The sequence below is a fragment of the Triturus cristatus genome, chromosome 1_2 (genome assembly GCF_964204655.1).
Source record: "Triturus cristatus chromosome 1_2, aTriCri1.1, whole genome shotgun sequence".
Classification (NCBI taxonomy): domain Eukaryota; kingdom Metazoa; phylum Chordata; class Amphibia; order Caudata; family Salamandridae; genus Triturus; species Triturus cristatus.
The window spans coordinates 819,489,891-819,506,855 of record NC_140580.1 but is presented as its reverse complement, the minus strand read 5'-3'; the positions used below and the strand labels follow the sequence as shown (position 1 = coordinate 819,506,855).

Genomic DNA, 16,965 nt, shown 5'->3' with positions numbered 1-16,965 from the left:
AGGCATTCAAATCTAATGCATTTGAATCTTTGAAGGGACTGCTGAAAGCACACATGCAGCTTGCATCTGTAAAGATTAATGTCTTTACTTTAAAAGTTGCTGTTTTAAAAACATGTAAATGAGGTCGTAGGCCCCCTGAAGGCTTTGTTAAATCTGTGAATCAGCAAACCGTCTAGCTGGCTACAGTGGGTAGCAGGAGTATTTTGCTTGCTACAGTCAAAAAAGCCTCGAGAGGCAGGTTTGCATAATTCCTGCTGTTTTGCCATCTTGCAATCCGCAGAAAACGAGAAAAATTAACTAAAAAATATAAGTCATGTCCCCATCAAAGATCTGTCTGAATCAATACGATTCTAGAGCTGTTGCAAAGACATCACTTTCATGTACAGATGGTATATTTGCCACAAATGTCACAAAATCGCTAATCTTGACAAGTTTCGAGTTACCAGACAATTGATCGTCCATGCGACTAGGCTTCGGTTTCAACCATATCGATTGAAACTAACTGCAGCAGATCCACTCACATCTCAGGACGCTATGACTGCACTTCGGTTGGTTTTCATCTCCTGATTCCACTACCGTTCAATCTGTTTAGATCAAAAATCTGGAAGTAAGCCTCAAGATCCAACAAAGAAGCACCATCAACCATCATCAAAGGACACAGGTTTAGACTGTTCCTCTCGATCCCAGGTCTTTGGTGGAAATCTATGGCAAAGTCTTTAAAGTGGTATTTTCAAAAGGATTTCACGAACTCCATTGCTTCACATTTCAGAAGTCTCTAATTATTTCAGAGAATCGTGGACCACAGCGCCACAACGCATACGCCATCAGCATCGATGCCACTGGATGCATGAACAACAAGTGCTCTGGGCAGGAAGAAGGTTTTCTTTAGTTGGCATTAAGGTAACTTGCTAAGCAAACAAAGTCCATAAGCTATCAAGAAAAGCGTGCTGTCTTATATCTTAAAGTGCATACAAAGTTTAGATAGTAAAAACACACACACATATATGTATATATATACATACATATACACACACATAGATACAGATAGTACTAACCACCCTGGGTCGTATATTGCATTAAGTATGCAATGGAGCAAATGTTGTGCAAATCCACACAACTTTTACTGCATTTTTATTAAAGAAAGAGAGCAGCCGAACAGATCTTCAACTTGAATTACAAGCCATTAAGTGATTTTGGACAGGAGAAAGCTTTAAGAGAATGCATTGTAACAGCATTACAAATACAAATTAAACATCTACTTCTTGTAAATAACTTTCCCAGTGGTGAGAAAGACAACCTGGTGCTTACTTGCTACTCTAGAAAACTCGAGCAAACTGGCGTTACATTTTGCAGATTAAATAGCTACAAAAAAATCCCACAAACGAATTTTGGCTCAAACGTCTAACTATGATATTTTCAAAGTGAATGAAATGAAATATATATGCCATCTCTCTTACTGTGAGGATCACAAGTATTGTCAATAATCACCCTGTTGCATTTTTTCCCCCACTGCAAACCTACGTAATACGTTCCAGATGAAGTAACGCTATTCCCACTTACTCAAGTTGCAAAAAAGCATTGGCTCGATTTTATTTTTACCATAACACTTTGAGTAACATGACCTCCCCAATTTACAGGCACATGTAAACCTGCTCCTTATAAAGGGACTACAAACCCATCAGCATCATTTGCATCCACTGCCCATTTTGAACTTTAGCGAGACGTAGGATTTCTGCAGTGACCATGTTGTGCTTTGCCCCCGCGCAGACTTCTAACCAAATGTACATTCCTAGCCAAGCGTGACACAATTTGAACATTAGTACATCGGGCGTTAATGAAAGGATGAGCATTCCTACAATGTTGTATATAAATAAACAGAATCCAGCAAGAGCAGCAAAACTGTTTTTTTTTAGTTTCTGAACTCAAAACATAATTGAGACCAAAATGTAAAAATCTAAAGGTGTTATTACCAATGTAATTTAGCAACAATTTTCCAAACTATAATTCTTTGCTCTACTTGTCGTTTATTTAACAAAAAACATGCCATAGAGCTATTAAATATACAATCCCTACAATACACGAGAGCTAATGAAACCCACCAAAAAAATATATATATTGTATCAAATGCGCCCATCTTAATATATGAAAATATGGCATTCTTTAATACACACACGCTCTGTGGCTGCATGCTGAGATTGACAGTATATAGCCACTGCAGAATCATGTGCCTCCCCTATGGTTGGCTGAGAAAATGCATACTTTTGAAAGTCTTGCCATCACAGAAAGCGTCATCTACACAGTGCAAAAATACATTTACAAGGTTTAAATAATCAAATGCACACAATGTAGGAGTATTGTTTTAAAGAAACTGGGTTTCCAAAAGGACAAAACAAAAAATCACTAAGAAGTAACATATCTCCAAGCTAAGAAAAACATGCAAATAAAACAGTAACATAATCAGTGCATTCACGATACTGAGGGGAGAATGCTTGCGCCAGTATTTTCAAACACATGCAATGTAAACGCCAGGCAAAACGTGCTGCCGCCGAGTCCATGCAGACATAAAACGCAGCAAGTTTGGAAGCGGAAGCCATACATGATTGCACTTTACTTTTAGTGAATCAGAAACCAATATTTATTGCGCTGACAAAGGGCAAACCCCGTCCCCGCGCCCCCTGCAACGATAAAGGACAAGTTAATAAAACGCGGTCATTATCGGACCTATTGGCGCACTTTTAAGGGTCAGTCAGTCATACCCCTCAATATTACTTTTTACAGAATCCTGCACGGCCGCCGTTAAATAGTCTTTCAACCCCCACAACAAATGCATCCGACTGTCGGGCGTGTGTCTAAAACCGCGTACTCACAGCCTCTACAACCAACTCCACCCGCCGCAACTCTTCACTAACGAGAAAGTCTGCGCAGGGCGTCAAGCGCGACACGTCCGGCTGGTTAACTCACCCGAGGTCTCGGAATTCTCCTCATTAAAATGAAACGAGCAAAGAAGGTCTTAGTTTATTTAGGCTGGGCGCGAAGATGCAAACACACAAGGGCTGATGCTTTCCCACAGTGGGAGTGCCACGCTGAACGGCAACAGCAATTGGTTCCTACAAGAGTCCCGTTGGAATAGGGTTTTCTAACAGGAATGCATTAGACCTATTAGGGGAGTTTGATCTAAGCAAACAGAAGTTAAATTATTCACGACCTCACTGTCCTTTAAAAGCCTACCGATGCACACTTTCCATATGGATTTTGGCGCCATTAACGTTTGATACTGCAGAACATTAGGGCGCTGATGACTGAACAATCGACAACAAGTAACAGCAACACCAGGCTTTCAAAGGAGCAGACGACCTGCCATCTCCCAGCGATGCAAACCAAAGTGCAAGTTACTCAAGGACCCCATTGGCAAAACCTTTGCAAACAGTGAATACACGCAGGCACCACAGATTCACACCTATAATGTGTGCATATGTGTGTGTGGAAACCCTTTTTCTACTGATTTCTTTCCCAAAAAATAATTTGGAAAAAACGAATCCAATCCGGGAATCTTTGACTTCATAATAACAGGCTCGAGTCCTGGAAGGTTCACCCAACCTTTCATCCATCTGAGGTCGATAAAATGAGTACCAATTAGTTGGGTAACAACAAACACCTGTTATTAAAGAGGCAAGGTGCCTCGAGGGCCAAACGTGCGCTTTACAAATACAGATTATAGACTAATTCTGTCTCTTATCAAAGCCAGCCCCTTGCCCTAACAATTTACACACTAACTTGAACCTTAATCTGAGTAATTAACATTTCACCATAACATAGCAGTTATGATGGGCACTACCCCACCTAGGGGGTGTGGTGCCTTTAGTTGCAACAAGGGGCAGAACGGGTCAGGAACTCTTCCGGGTCAAGCTACCTGGAAGAGGTCGCGCGCCTCAGGGACCCCCGGAAACATGTCACGCGGGGGGCTACCGGAAATCAGGAACTGGCGGGGGCAATAAAAGCCCAGGGGGAAGGAAAGACTCCCTTCTTTGTCCTCTTGCCGCGTGAAGCACACATCGGAGCATCGCGAAAGTTAGCCGCGGGGACCAGCGGACAAGCCTAGTCGGCGCCGGAGCTGTTAGCAAGGGGAGAGGGCCTCACATTAGCGTAGCGTATTGCAGTAATTTTAGTAGAAAGCCAATTATACTTCGTCTGCGTATAGATTTAGGAGCCGCTGGCTCGGTCAGGTAATTGCAGCCTTGAATCCTTCGTTCGCGTTCGAAGCGAACGGGATCATGCGCGATGAATAGGATATTCAAGCAGTAAGATATCGGGAAGGATACTATGTTGCTAGGAATTCAGAGAGACGCGCACCGCGTATGGCCTACGACAAGACCGCCCTGAATGCGCCCGATCTCGTCAGCTAAGCAGGGTCGGGCCTGGTTAGTACTTAGATGGGAGACCGTCCGGAAATACCAAGTGCTGGAGGAGAGTCACTGGGTTCAATCCCCAATGTTTCCGTTCTGTTAGATCCCTTTCGGGCGGGCAGAGCAATGAGCTGCAATCTCGAAAAGCTGAGTATAAAGCGCGGGCCGATTTATACACGATTTACACATGAAAATACCCTTCCTTACAGTGAGATTAAATCTCAAGAGGCTGAATGGGGGGGGGGGGGGGGTGAGTAGGGGGTCTAAGACATGATAATGAGAGAAATATACCTCCTGATTAACAGACCACTCTTTCAATCAAATTAAGCGCGCACCGCGCGGGCTGAGATGCGAAGTCGCTAACGGCCTGGGGTTGGTTTTTAAAGCGAGGTTGCAACGCTTTTGAATAATTAAGGCTCACCCAGTGCAGGCACGGGAGCACGATGTTTAGTAGGCTTAATGGCACGAACTGTGGTGGTACGGGGGTGAGTATTCCATCGCTGTTGTATGTTTATTGTGGCATGGCGGCTGCATGCTGGCATGAAGGTTTTAGAGCTTTGGCGCAGCAGTGCAACAAACGTGCATGGGGGTGTGATTTGGGTAACGCTGGCATAGTAAGTATCGTCAGCGACCCGGCCAATGCATGTCGACGTAAGTGCATGTTCGTCAGAGTTGGGGGATTAATGGGGGGATACCGGGGCAGAGAGTATCCCCGGGGCCTTGGGGCAAAGTATGCGAGGAGAAAGGGGCACCGTCTAACTGTTATTTGTTTTCTTTAGTGCAGAATGCCTCCAAAACAGGCCCAGAAGGGCAAAGGCCCCCCGGCCACCAAAGATGATTTCCGCTCGCTGGCAGAGCTATGGGAGGTTGCAAAGAAAGGGGCTATCGATTGGACGCTACGGGCGTTGTCGGAAAGGGGCGAGACGAGCGGGCAACAGGACGCCACGCGGGCCAAGCGGGCAAGGCGGACGCCAGAGCGCTTCTAGGACGCACAGCCGGACAAGCGCAACAAAGTTATGGAGTCTCAGACTATTACCTCAGGTGAGGCAGGGGTGAGGGGCCAACCGGCCTTGGCAACGGACATTGTACAGCCCACAAGCCCGGCTCCCTCGGCGCAATTAAGCGGGGCAACTACGCAGGCGGCAGTAAACTCAACGATAACCAATGTAACGCAAGCTGTGGGGCTCCCGGTGGCAGCGGGGCAAGGTGAGAGGGCGTGGGTGACATCACCCGGCGCAACGGCACAGCCGGGGTGAGTAGGGGCTCCAACGACGCACACCACGCAAGCCGCTCCCCCGGTGGTAGCGCACCAGGGCAGCGGGATAGCTCAAGTGTGGGTCCAGTCGGGAGGCGTGGCACAATCTCCAGTCGTGGTGGCGGCCACGTCTCAGGGACCAGCCAATAATAATGGGACACCAGGGCCGGTGGTCCCCCTAGCAGCACCGCTCCTAGCCATGGGGGCAGTATTCGCGGGGCAGCCCCTCCTCGCACATAGTCCGCTGATTTATGGGTCGGCATCTCCGGTGGTGGCCCCATCAGCGGGGATCACTTGGCACGTACCAGTAGAGACCAAAGAAAAAATATTCAGAGGAGAGTTTGTAGATGTCTTTGACCTCATTAATGCTGGGGTAGTTCCGGGGAAAAGCAGGACGGGTAAGGAGGGGGAGCTGAAACAGAAGAGAGTGTGGGTGGACTGGTCTATTAAGAATTGGGTCACAGGGTGCGCTATCTATGCGGCTATCATCGTGGAAAGGTATCCCCAAATGGCAGCCCAATTAATCAGTTACATTTCCATGATTCATGGGGCTGCTTCAGAATTCCCAGGTACGGGCTGGCTCCAGTATGACAACAAATTCCGGCAAATGAAAGCAGTCCACCCGGCGGTAGCTTGGGATCAGCGGGACAAACATTTGGCATACCGTATTTTATTCAACCATGCCAGTTAATAAGACGAATCAGTCCTTTCGAGGGGACAGAGGGACAAAAAACAGGCTTGTTGGCAGTTCAATAAGAACGAGTGCAACCGGGGCACTGCATGCAAGTTTAAGCATTTATGTTCCTTCTGTGGGCTGCAGGGACACCCAGAGAGTAAGTGCTACAAAAAGGTGGGAAGACCAAAAGAGCAGCCTACACAGACCCAACCCAAGACCAGGGGACGCAATGCTCAAGCACCCTAAGAACCTACCAACTCCCATACAGCTCCATGTACTGACGCACCCCCTTAGTAAATATGGCAAGATAGAAGAGGTGCAGTTTCTACACCTTGGTTTTAAATTTGGCTTTCGCATCCCATCCTGCTGTACCCCTTCAGCGACTCCACCACGCAATCAACGCTCAGTCCTGCGGAACCCAGAGGTAACTAGACAAAAGATCATGAAAGAAGTGTCTTTGGGGAGGGTGGCGGGCCCCTTCCAACAGCTGCCAAGGCACGACTTAGTATGTTCACCTCTGGGATTAGTACCTAAGAAAGAGGAGGGAAAATTCTGATTGATCCACAATTTGTCAAGTCCACCAGGGTTATCGGTGAATGACAAGCTGGACCCAGAACTGTGCACGGTGCGTTACACTACCTTTGATGCGGCAATACAAAAACTACAGGGGCTAGGAGAGGGAGCGCTAATGGCAAAATCTGACATTGAGGCGGCCTTTCGCCTCTTGCCAGTCCACCCAGAGGACACCAGGCTTCTAGGTTTCACCTTTGACGGAGAGTTTTTCATTGACCTTTGCATGCCAATGGGGTGCTCTATCGCATGTGCGGTGTTTGAAGCTTTCAGCAGGTTTCTGGAATGGGCAGTGCAGGAACTCCTAACATCAGCTGAGGTGGTGCACTACTTGGATGATTTTCAATTTCTTGGACCGCCGGGCTTGCCGGCGTGCAGGAAGGCCCTGCTGGGCTTCCAGCACCTGGCAAAAGCACTGGGGGTTCCTTTGGCCGAAGAAAAAACTGAAGGGCCTGCGACACCGCTAACTTTCCTAGGTATTGAAATCAACACCGTGGAGGGAGTGTGCAGACTCCCTCAGAAGAAAATAGCGTCCTTTGGGGCCGCCATAGAGGCCTGTTTGGCAGCACGCAAGGTGACACTTCATCAATTGCAGTCCTGGTGGGGCAGCTTAATTTTGCACTCAGAGTGATACCTATGGGCAGAGTCTTTTCTAAAAGCATAGCACGGGCAATGTCCAGCTTGCGGGCTAAGCATCATCACACCAGGCTTTCTGCTGAGGTTAGAACTGACATGGGGATATGGAAAGAATTCCTGGAAGGCTTCAATGGAGCAGTAATTTGGCAACAACCCAATCAAGCAAACATTGAGATAGAACTGTTCACTGATGCTGCAGGCAGTGTAGGATTCGGGGCGGTATTGGGCACCAGGTGATGCATGCAGCATTGGCCGAGGGAGTGGGCGGTGTCAGGGCTCACCCGCAACATCACCTTTCTGGAACTATTCCCAATCATTGTGGCACTTCATTTGTGGGGTGACATGCTGGAAAACAGGCATATTGTATTCTAGTCTGACAGCATGTCAGCAGTAATGGCCATTAACAATCAGAGAGCTACATGCCCCTGGGTTCTGCACCGGCTGAAAGAACTAGTGCTGGGGTGTTTGCAGCGCAATGTATACTTTACAGCCAAACATGTGCCGGGGGTGGACAACACAGTTGCTGACGCCCTGTCCCGTTTTAAGTTGCCAGAGTTCCGCGCCCGATGGCTGCAAGCAGACAAACAGATGACGAACTTCCCGGAGGGGTTATGGAAGCTTGGTGCCCCAAAGCTCCCGAGTTGATAACCGCGTCATTGGCTCCCAAGACCAAGAGTATGTATGAGAAGTCGTGACAGGCATACTTGACTATCATTGGGGGGTCAGAGGCAATAGAGAGGTTGTCACCACAAAGTGTCCTGGTATTTAAAGTGCGACAGAAAGAGAGCGGCAAATCGCTGCCCATGGTGAGAAGACAACTGTCGGCAATAGCCTTTTACGCTGGTCTGGGGGGTGTGGCAGACCCCACAAAGGGCCCGAGAGTCAAAAGAGCGATGAGAGGGTGGGAACGCCTGGCACCAGGGGTAAAAGACAATAGAAGGCCTATCGATGCTAGCAGACTCGCAAACATCCTAGAAGTGTTGCCACGCGTCTGCTTCTCACCTTATGAAGCACAACTGCTGAGACTAGCCTACTCATTAGCCTTCTTCAGGGCCTTTAGAGTTTCAGAACTACTACCGACTTCAAAGTCAGATAAGGAAGGGGGCTTACGCCTGGAGGATGTAATCCTAACTGGGGAAGCACTGCAGGTCAGAGTTCGGAGATCTAAGACGGACCCGCTGGGCAAGGGGACATGGGTCCAGTTGGGCTCACTGGCAGGGGCCACATTTTGTCCAGTAACCCTTGCCAACAGTTTTTTTTCCAGATTAGGGGAGGGGACGGGAGAGTGCTAGTGCATGCGGATGGCATCCCTCTTACAAGATTTCAATTTACCAGGATATGCAAGCGAGCATTGGAATGCCTGGGGGTGCAGACAACACATTTCACATCCCACTCGTTCCGCATCGGCGCAGCCATGACAGCCGCAGCTTTGGGCCTCTCCGGTGACACTATTAAGAGGGTGGGGCGATGGAAGTCATCGTGTTTTGAACGTTACGTATGCCCTCACCTTGCATGAATCTCCAGACCTCCCCCTAATCCCGCATCAGCTGATTCTGTCTATTTTCCAAGTTTGATGCAGGTGTCCCGAGTCAGAGAACGCAGGTATGCTGGTGTGGCCATTCATTCATATAAACATGCGAAGACAGAGGGCAGAATGCGAAGGGAATTGACCACCATAGGGTAGGGGTCGGCTATTAGCAGATGTGCCAAACGATTTGCGGGGCGCCCTGGCCAAGGGCATGCCTGTCCCAGAAGTGCTGGTGATTCATTCAGGTGGCAATGATATGATCCCAGCGGGAAGGAGGGGAGTTAAGGAAGCGCTGTTCTCTACCCTTTCAGTGGTTAGGAACATGCTACCAGGCACAAAAATACTCTGGTCAGAAGTGATCCCACGCCAAGTATGGGCAAACGGGGCGCCGGCTAAGGCAGTTAATAAATCAGTGAAGAGGTTGAATCAGTCAGTGGCAGAAATCTTAAAGAAGTCTCGCATCCATACCATTAGGCACAAGCTAATACAGGTGACAAGAGCAGAACTGTACGCACCTGATGGAGTGCACCTGTCCAATGCAGGGATGGAGTTGTTTGTACATACCATCTTGGGAGCCCTCGCGGTGGAATTAGAAGGTACAAGGGGGGGGAGGGCGAGTCCGTCAGGGAGCGCCTCGCCATGTGGCAGGGTCCTGGGCAAGAGAAATGACAGGGACTCCGGATGGCGGTGGCTGCTTGGCCCCAGAACAGGGCGTGCAGTCTATTGTGGGCTCCGGGCTGGCGGGAGAGGACTCTCTGGCCCTGCCCAGGAAGCCGGCGCTAGTTATAAGCAGTGGTGAATCTACCTGCGGCTCTGTTGGCCGGTGGGCAGTCAGCACAAAAGAGAGCAGGGTATCTTGGTTGTGGCATGCTGGCACAACCCGCGGCAAAGTGCCTGTGGAGAGTCAAATGTAAATACAAATGTTAGAGATGTTAAAGTGTATAACCCTGATATCTTCTTTGCGTGTTAAATAAAGCAATATTAAAGTTGGTCAAGAGATTAACAGTGAGTGAGCCAATATTGAAATTGGCGGTATTGTTTAAAAACTAATAAAGACTACGCTGTGAAGACCAACCACAGTCTGGTGTGTTTTTCAAGGTTGTAACACACAAGGCAGGGCGGGGAGAAGGGTGCTGGTGTGGCGAATTGCACATTGTATGCCAACTAATCGTAACCATACTTTATTAAACATATTTTGCAATTCACTTTACTCTTATAAATAACTTTTTAAATGCTAGTTTTTAAAATGAAGACTATTTTGTTAAATAGACTAAACGTATACTACATTTATGACAGAACTTTTTGTGCCGCAAATTTTTACTCCACTATATTTTTGACTACAAAACAGTTAATAAGCAGACATTTCTGGTTTACTGTGGGGAAAAGAGCGACAGATGTGGTATGCAAAGGTGGCACTAGCCCTGGAACACAGCAGTGGTGACTCCCCACATGTGAAGATGATATGGTTTCCTCACTTTTGCATGGAGCTGGTTGCCACAACACAGCACTTTACAATTTATAACCTTGGGGCCTTTGGCTGTTCAAGCGAATAAGATCACAATTAAAATACAGGAAGCAAAGCTACACTGCTGAAAGATTTGCACCTCTAGGACAGACTGTCGACAATATTGTCCTTTAGGAATGATCGCACTATTTTCTTTATCTAACTTCCCAGGGCTACAAAACACCCAAAACAGGAAAAAATATCCTAGAAACGCTTAAACGGTAAAAGTATAAGCATATATTGACAAAGCCTTAAAGTCTGTAGGTCATGTCAGTAACATTCTTCTTGGCTGCTTTTCTTTTTTGCTATAAATGTTTCTGTGTAACCCAGTCTATTTCAGGGCGCAGAAGACACTACGTTTCTGGGGGGACATGGACAGCCGAGCCCGTGGTCCAGCTTAGCTCTAAGAACAAAGCAGAAGCCAAGCCATCAAAAAAATGTAAATCAGGCAAAGCTGACCTGGCTGTTTCAAAATAGCTTGTCCTCTCTGTGTCGAGATCCTCAGTGGGTGCTGTATGTGTATGTGTGTGTGTGTGTGTGTGTGTGTGTATATACATATATACATCTCTTCTGCATCTGTGGTTGTCCGAGTATGATCCTCCTTTTCTCCGCTTTTGATCTATCTTCAGATACTGGGAGTTTGCAGCTGTCAGCATGACTTGCTCGCTGTGTCAGTTTCCCACTAGGTTCTGCATCAGGTTGTGGACGCGATGGTCCTTATGGGGGTCTTTCTCTCAGTGGTTGTCTGTGTATTTCTCCCTATTATTAACTGGGCAAAATAAGCATCAATCAAATCGATGTGCAATCAACAACGTTTTATGGAAACATAGAACAAAGGGGTTTGATTACAGCTGCTTTAGGCAAGACTCCTCCTCTGTCCCTACGGACTCACCAGTAGAAAAACAAATGAAACAGCCTTGTACCAAGAACAGGAAAGAAGTCTTACCTCCATTCCAAAGCCCAATGTGAAAAAGCAGCAAGTAGAAACCAAATTACTCATTAGTGGAACCCAAACAGAACATCATGGTCGCAGACTTGCTTCTTTGGTGTAAGGCAACCAAGTTCAGCATTTAAGAGATGAAATAAAAACATCAATACCCAATGATGATGATATAGATCCCTCCCTGATGAACATAAATGGACCCCGGGGGAAAGGGCTTATCTGGCCTAGTCCATGTAGCAAAACTGACAGGACCATTGATGCACCACTGGTATATTCTTGATTATTCTGCTCTTATGCAGCTATCCTGGGAACATGAGGTGGAGTGAAGTGTAAAGGAAGAGATGAATATGTCATTCAAGCTGAGCACAAAAACATCCTCTGGGAACAAAAATCACTGCCCAGCAAAGATAAAGAGGAGGCAACCAAACATTCTGCTGCTGGATCAGCTGGAACTGACTGGATCCATGTGAAGGGAGCAACAAGGGGGGCTTTTAGCTCTATTCACTGCATCTGTATCCAAATCCAGACATAATCATTTTGCTTCACAGCAAATGTTTGAGGAAAAGCAAGTGTGGGATTCAGGAAAGGGGGAAGTCAGCAGCGCTGACTAAAGTTAAACCCTATGGACCACCTTACAAACTTCAGGGGCTATATACACCCAGGAGTGCGCCAAGTCAGTGGAGCCCTCCACCTCTCATGAACACTGGCACGCTCATTCACACAACATACAATCACAGGCAACCAAGGTGCCCAGTCATGGCACACTGTCATACTGCACAGCATTACCAGGGAGATGCAGTAGGCAGTCTCTGCACAGGGGTTCAGGTAAGGAGACCAGTACCCCACTACTAGCATTAGTTGCCACCAAGCATTAGTAGAGTTATGGTCTGGTCATTGGTGGGGTCTTCACCCACTTCAAAAAGAGCACTGCACCATCTTGTTTGTGCTCCACCCCTCTGAAGTGTCTAGCGCTATGTCATCAATACAAAATATCTCATAGCGCTTCTCTGGATACCCATGAAATGTGTCTACTGCACAGGAAAAAATATTGGGTGTGCCAGAAGGAAGAGCAGGTTGACAAATGGACACAGCCAAGGTACATTCAACATGATATAAGCCATACAATTACAGACAAGAAAGCCTCAGCTTGAAATCGGTCCTGCTCTCGTCTGCTCAAAAGGGTTACTCCAGCTTGAATGACATTTTATGAACAGAAAAATAAATACACATTGGTCTGTTTCCACAATGTGCATACCTTCTTGGGTATGAAATGATGAAAGTGGTGACAGTCCAGAGTAGAGTGGGACCTTTCATTCTTTTTTGTACTGAAATGAAATATATAAACCATAACCTATCTTAAAAGAGAAACCAACAGCATGCAGGGGTCTGAGGTTTGTTTATCTGCTTTCTTTCCTGGTCTCTTTCCTCTTCTCGTCGCTCGCCTGTGGTGTGGGCCTGCTGAAGTGTATTTTGTTTGTTCTCACTTACCCCTAAACGTGTTGACTGCTGAGAATACATTACAATAATCTTACAATGACATTTGGCGAACCTGAGGCCATCGTTATACTAAGCAGAAGAAAGGGGATTTAAGCTGTGGAGAGAAATGTTTAAGAGGAACAATACTATCTAGGGCGGGGATAATCCATTGACTGGAATTCTCAGAGTGAGGCAGGATTTTATCTGGAAGCTAGAGTGTTAGAGATTAGGGTACTGCTGAAGCTGACATTAACTCTAGACCACTGTCTGGAGGGGGCAGGCTTCGATGGCTATGTGGACTTACAGCTATATTTAGAAATGTTGATTGCAAAATGGATGGCATAATGGTCTGTCCATGTAAGAGTAGTACGCAGAGTGATTGAAATACAAAAAAAGCCAGAGAAAAAAAATATGTTCAAGAGCATGCCCATCAGAATGAGAGGAACCTGGGACTATGGTGATGACCATGTGCTGACATAAAATACAGGAGGTCAGATGGGTCGCATTGGTGGTTATATCAAGATGAACGTTACGGCCATCCAAAATGGTGAAAGTGGCCACCTTAAGAATACATGGAGATAAAAAGTTGGCAAAAGTGGAGAAGAAGTGAGGGCTGGGGAGCAGTAAGCCAGTGCTCCAGTAAGGGAGAAGGAAGAGGTGAGCTCGAGACTGAATATTAGATTTTCCATGGATGAGTCAGAGTCAATGATGGCGATATACAATAACTATCCCCAATACGTGCCCTGGTGGGGCGTTTGCAGTGGGCGATGCAATATCTAGTGCAGGTATCTGAAATAATATCAAAGTGCACCTGGGAAGCTCCCTTCCCAGTAAACCTATTGGGAAAGAACAATAAACTAAAAAAGCACGAGAAATTAAAACTCTTAAAAAGAATAATGCATACTTTGCATCACAATCCTTTGTGAGGACAAAAGGGCAAAGCTGTGGTGAAGGGGTGATTCTAGACACCTCTGAATACAAGGAAAATAAAAGGATGTTAGCACAGAAAGAGGTACCAATCATAGGAATCATCTACTGGTAGTCCAGATCCAACAGCATCATTGTGTAATGACTCATTTGTTAAAGAATCCTGAAAATCTCTTAACGAGCAGAGATGCAGAGCGGGAGGTGGGACAAGCAGTTAGATCCGATTCTTCTGTTTTACATTTGCTATTAAAGTAAACAGGTTTCGGGAGGTGAACAAGCCTATTGGAGAAACCATGAAAACCATTAGATAAGCACAATGAATCATGCCAAGCTCGGGCTCCTGAATGCAAAGGAGCTTTGCCAGGAGGGAGTGATTTTGTAGTCCTCATCACCATTATGCACCGGTTCAAAAATCTGAACAGCAAAGTCAGGAAGGACAATGTACCAGCACCTTTAACTGAGCCTTAAGGAAGAGGAGAGCAGTTAGATGCACCATTTCTTTGTTCTTCTAAATTTTGTTTTGATCACCATTCGTCAATTACCTCTATACATTTCTAAGTCCAGGGTGTAGAAAGGGAGCTTCACCACCGAATACCTCTCAGTAAAAACACTGTGTGGGACTTACTGGAGTTAACAGGAGGGGTTTTGCCCCCAAGGATCCTATGGAGGCAAGGTGACTTCATCCCCCTACTAGTAGTGCGCTAGGAGGCGCGTTTGCACAGTGGTGGAGAAAGGGGTGTGGCCTCTGACAACCTCTCAGCAAACCTGCTGTGTGGGACTTACTGGAGGTAACAGGAAGGGTAGTTGGTCCTCAAGGACGTCCTTGAGGGCCAACTACCCCTCACAGCGGGATTGTGAAGAAGCCCTCCTGGTACCTCCTGTAAGTCCTACACAGCGGGATTCCTGAGAGCTGGTCGGAGGCCCAGCCCCCTTTCTCCACCACTCTGCAAACGCGATTACTAGTTAAAAAAGCCATAGAAATTCGCTGAAAAAAACAAAGGTTATAGAGACGTTATAGTTGGGAATTAGCTTTTAAAAAACCTTAGAAATTCACTGAAAAAAAACAAAGGTTTCATTTGAGATGTCATCAGTGATGTCACTGACCATGTCATGAGTCATGTAATATGTGAGGTCATAAGCAGTGCATTGTGGGGACGTAAGTTATAGTTAGCTCAGGTAACTATAACTGCCCCATTTCTCCGTTTTTTTACTAGTGAAATCTGCCCCTAACTATAACGTCCCTGCAACCTTTGTTTTTTTCAGTGAATATATATATATATATATATATATATATATATATATATATATATATATATATATATATATATATCCTCCACTGCCCGCTCTGTAAATAATGCCATGCAATATGTTTCAGCTGGAAACCGGCTTTGCGCACACACAGAGCCCATACATAATTGGCTTATTTATACTGTGACGTGTTGTGCAAAACAAGGAAGAAACACTACCCATGTCACTGCCACTGCAAATGTGTCTGTACATTTCCATTAATAATTCGTTTAAATTGCAAAAGTACAATTGTGAGTCTATTTCCAAACTATAGAAGACGTATTCGTAAAATAGCAGACAACTAGTGTTGAGACTTCAAAATTCAATTTAGGATTTTAACAATGCAACATGAATGAGCAAAACACATAAATAGTGCTGTATTACATAATCACAGCAAATAAAAATGGCATCCTTCAAACACATTCTCTCTAAAATACAGTATTCTCAGACAGTGCAAAACACGCCGGACAACAAGGTCTACTGAATTCAAATTTAGAATGTTAAATGCACTCAAAGAAATAGATCTTGTATTCTTTAAGCTAAAGCAGGTAATAACAATACAGAACCATTTACCAAACACGTACGTATGCCAATTAACAATTTATTGCGGATTGAAATGTCCTTGTCCAAGCTGTAATGCCTTGCCCATTAAGCAATTTAATATAAATTGTGTTTAATTAGACGCTGCACAGCCTAATGCAATTGTTTAATCAAAAAACTAGACTCCTCATGGCGCCCAAATCCACATATAAATCTACAGTTGGAGAAACAGGGAGAATAAATAAAAATGAAAGGAATATGCTACTTACCAGTATGCATCTGTTCTTGGCAAGTAGAGCTGCAGAGCCACACACTTAGGATAAGATTGCCATCTGGTGTTGGGCTCGGATGATTGCAGGTTGTTGTTGTCTTCGGAAGAAGCCTTTTGGTCACGAGATAGGTGACTCCTCCTCTGGACAACAGTGCACATGGGCATCCACTCCATCCTCAGATTGTTTTTCGAAAGGATGTCCATGTGTAATGTCTAATTAAGACAATGCTGGAACAGATACAGGTCTCGGGGAGGTGGGTGGGCGTGTGTGGCTCTGCAGCTCTACATGCCAAGAACAGATGCATACTGGTAAGTAGCATATTCCGTTCGAGGCATATGAGCTGCAGATCACACACTTAGGATAGACTATATAGCAGTGTCTCCCCTAGCGGTGGTCACCTGTATCTGTTGCAGCAGTTTGGAATAGAGTTTTTAGGACAGCTTGGCCTACGGAAGCTTGTTGTTTGGATTGCACATCAACACAGTAATGCTTAGTGAAGGTGTGTGTGGTAGACCATGTGGCTGCTTTGCAAATATCTTCTAAGGGAATATTCCCTAAGAATGCCATGGAAGCCCCTATTTTACGTGTGGAGTGCACTCTAGGGGGGAACTGTAAGAGTGTGTTTAGCTTTTTGGTAACATATTTGGATGCATTTAACTATCCACCTGGCTATACCCGATTTTGAAATGGGGTTGCCTTTATGTGGTGGAGAGAAAGCAACAAACAGTTGTTTGGTTTTGCGAAAGGGTTTGGTTCTGTCGATGTAATAAAGCAAGGCTCTTTTAACATCTAAGGTATGAAGGGCTCTCTCAGCTACTGAGTCTGGATTAGGGAAGAAGACTGGCAGCTCGACTGATTGGTGAAGATGGAAAGGGGAAATGACTTTTGGCAGGAATTTTGGGTTTGTCCTAAGAACCACTTTGCTACGATGTAGTTGTAGGAATGGCT

General features: G+C 45.8%; 1 protein-coding gene across 7 annotated transcripts in view; it reads right to left on the bottom strand.

Annotated features, from left to right (window-relative positions):
- KCNAB2 (potassium voltage-gated channel subfamily A regulatory beta subunit 2) overlaps nucleotides 1–16,965 on the bottom strand; it is a 1,115,399-nt gene that overhangs the window by 672,577 nt on the left and 425,857 nt on the right. The window contains exon 1 of one of the 7 annotated variants that reach the window (XM_085608869.1): nucleotides 2,962–3,068. The exons of the other annotated variants lie outside the window; for them this stretch is intronic. Within the exon in view, the coding sequence (XP_085464995.1) occupies nucleotides 2,962–2,985 (24 nt within the window). The 5' untranslated portion in view covers nucleotides 2,986–3,068. Of the gene's footprint in view, nucleotides 1–2,961; nucleotides 3,069–16,965 lie in introns of those variants that run through there. 7 annotated transcript variants of the gene reach the window in all.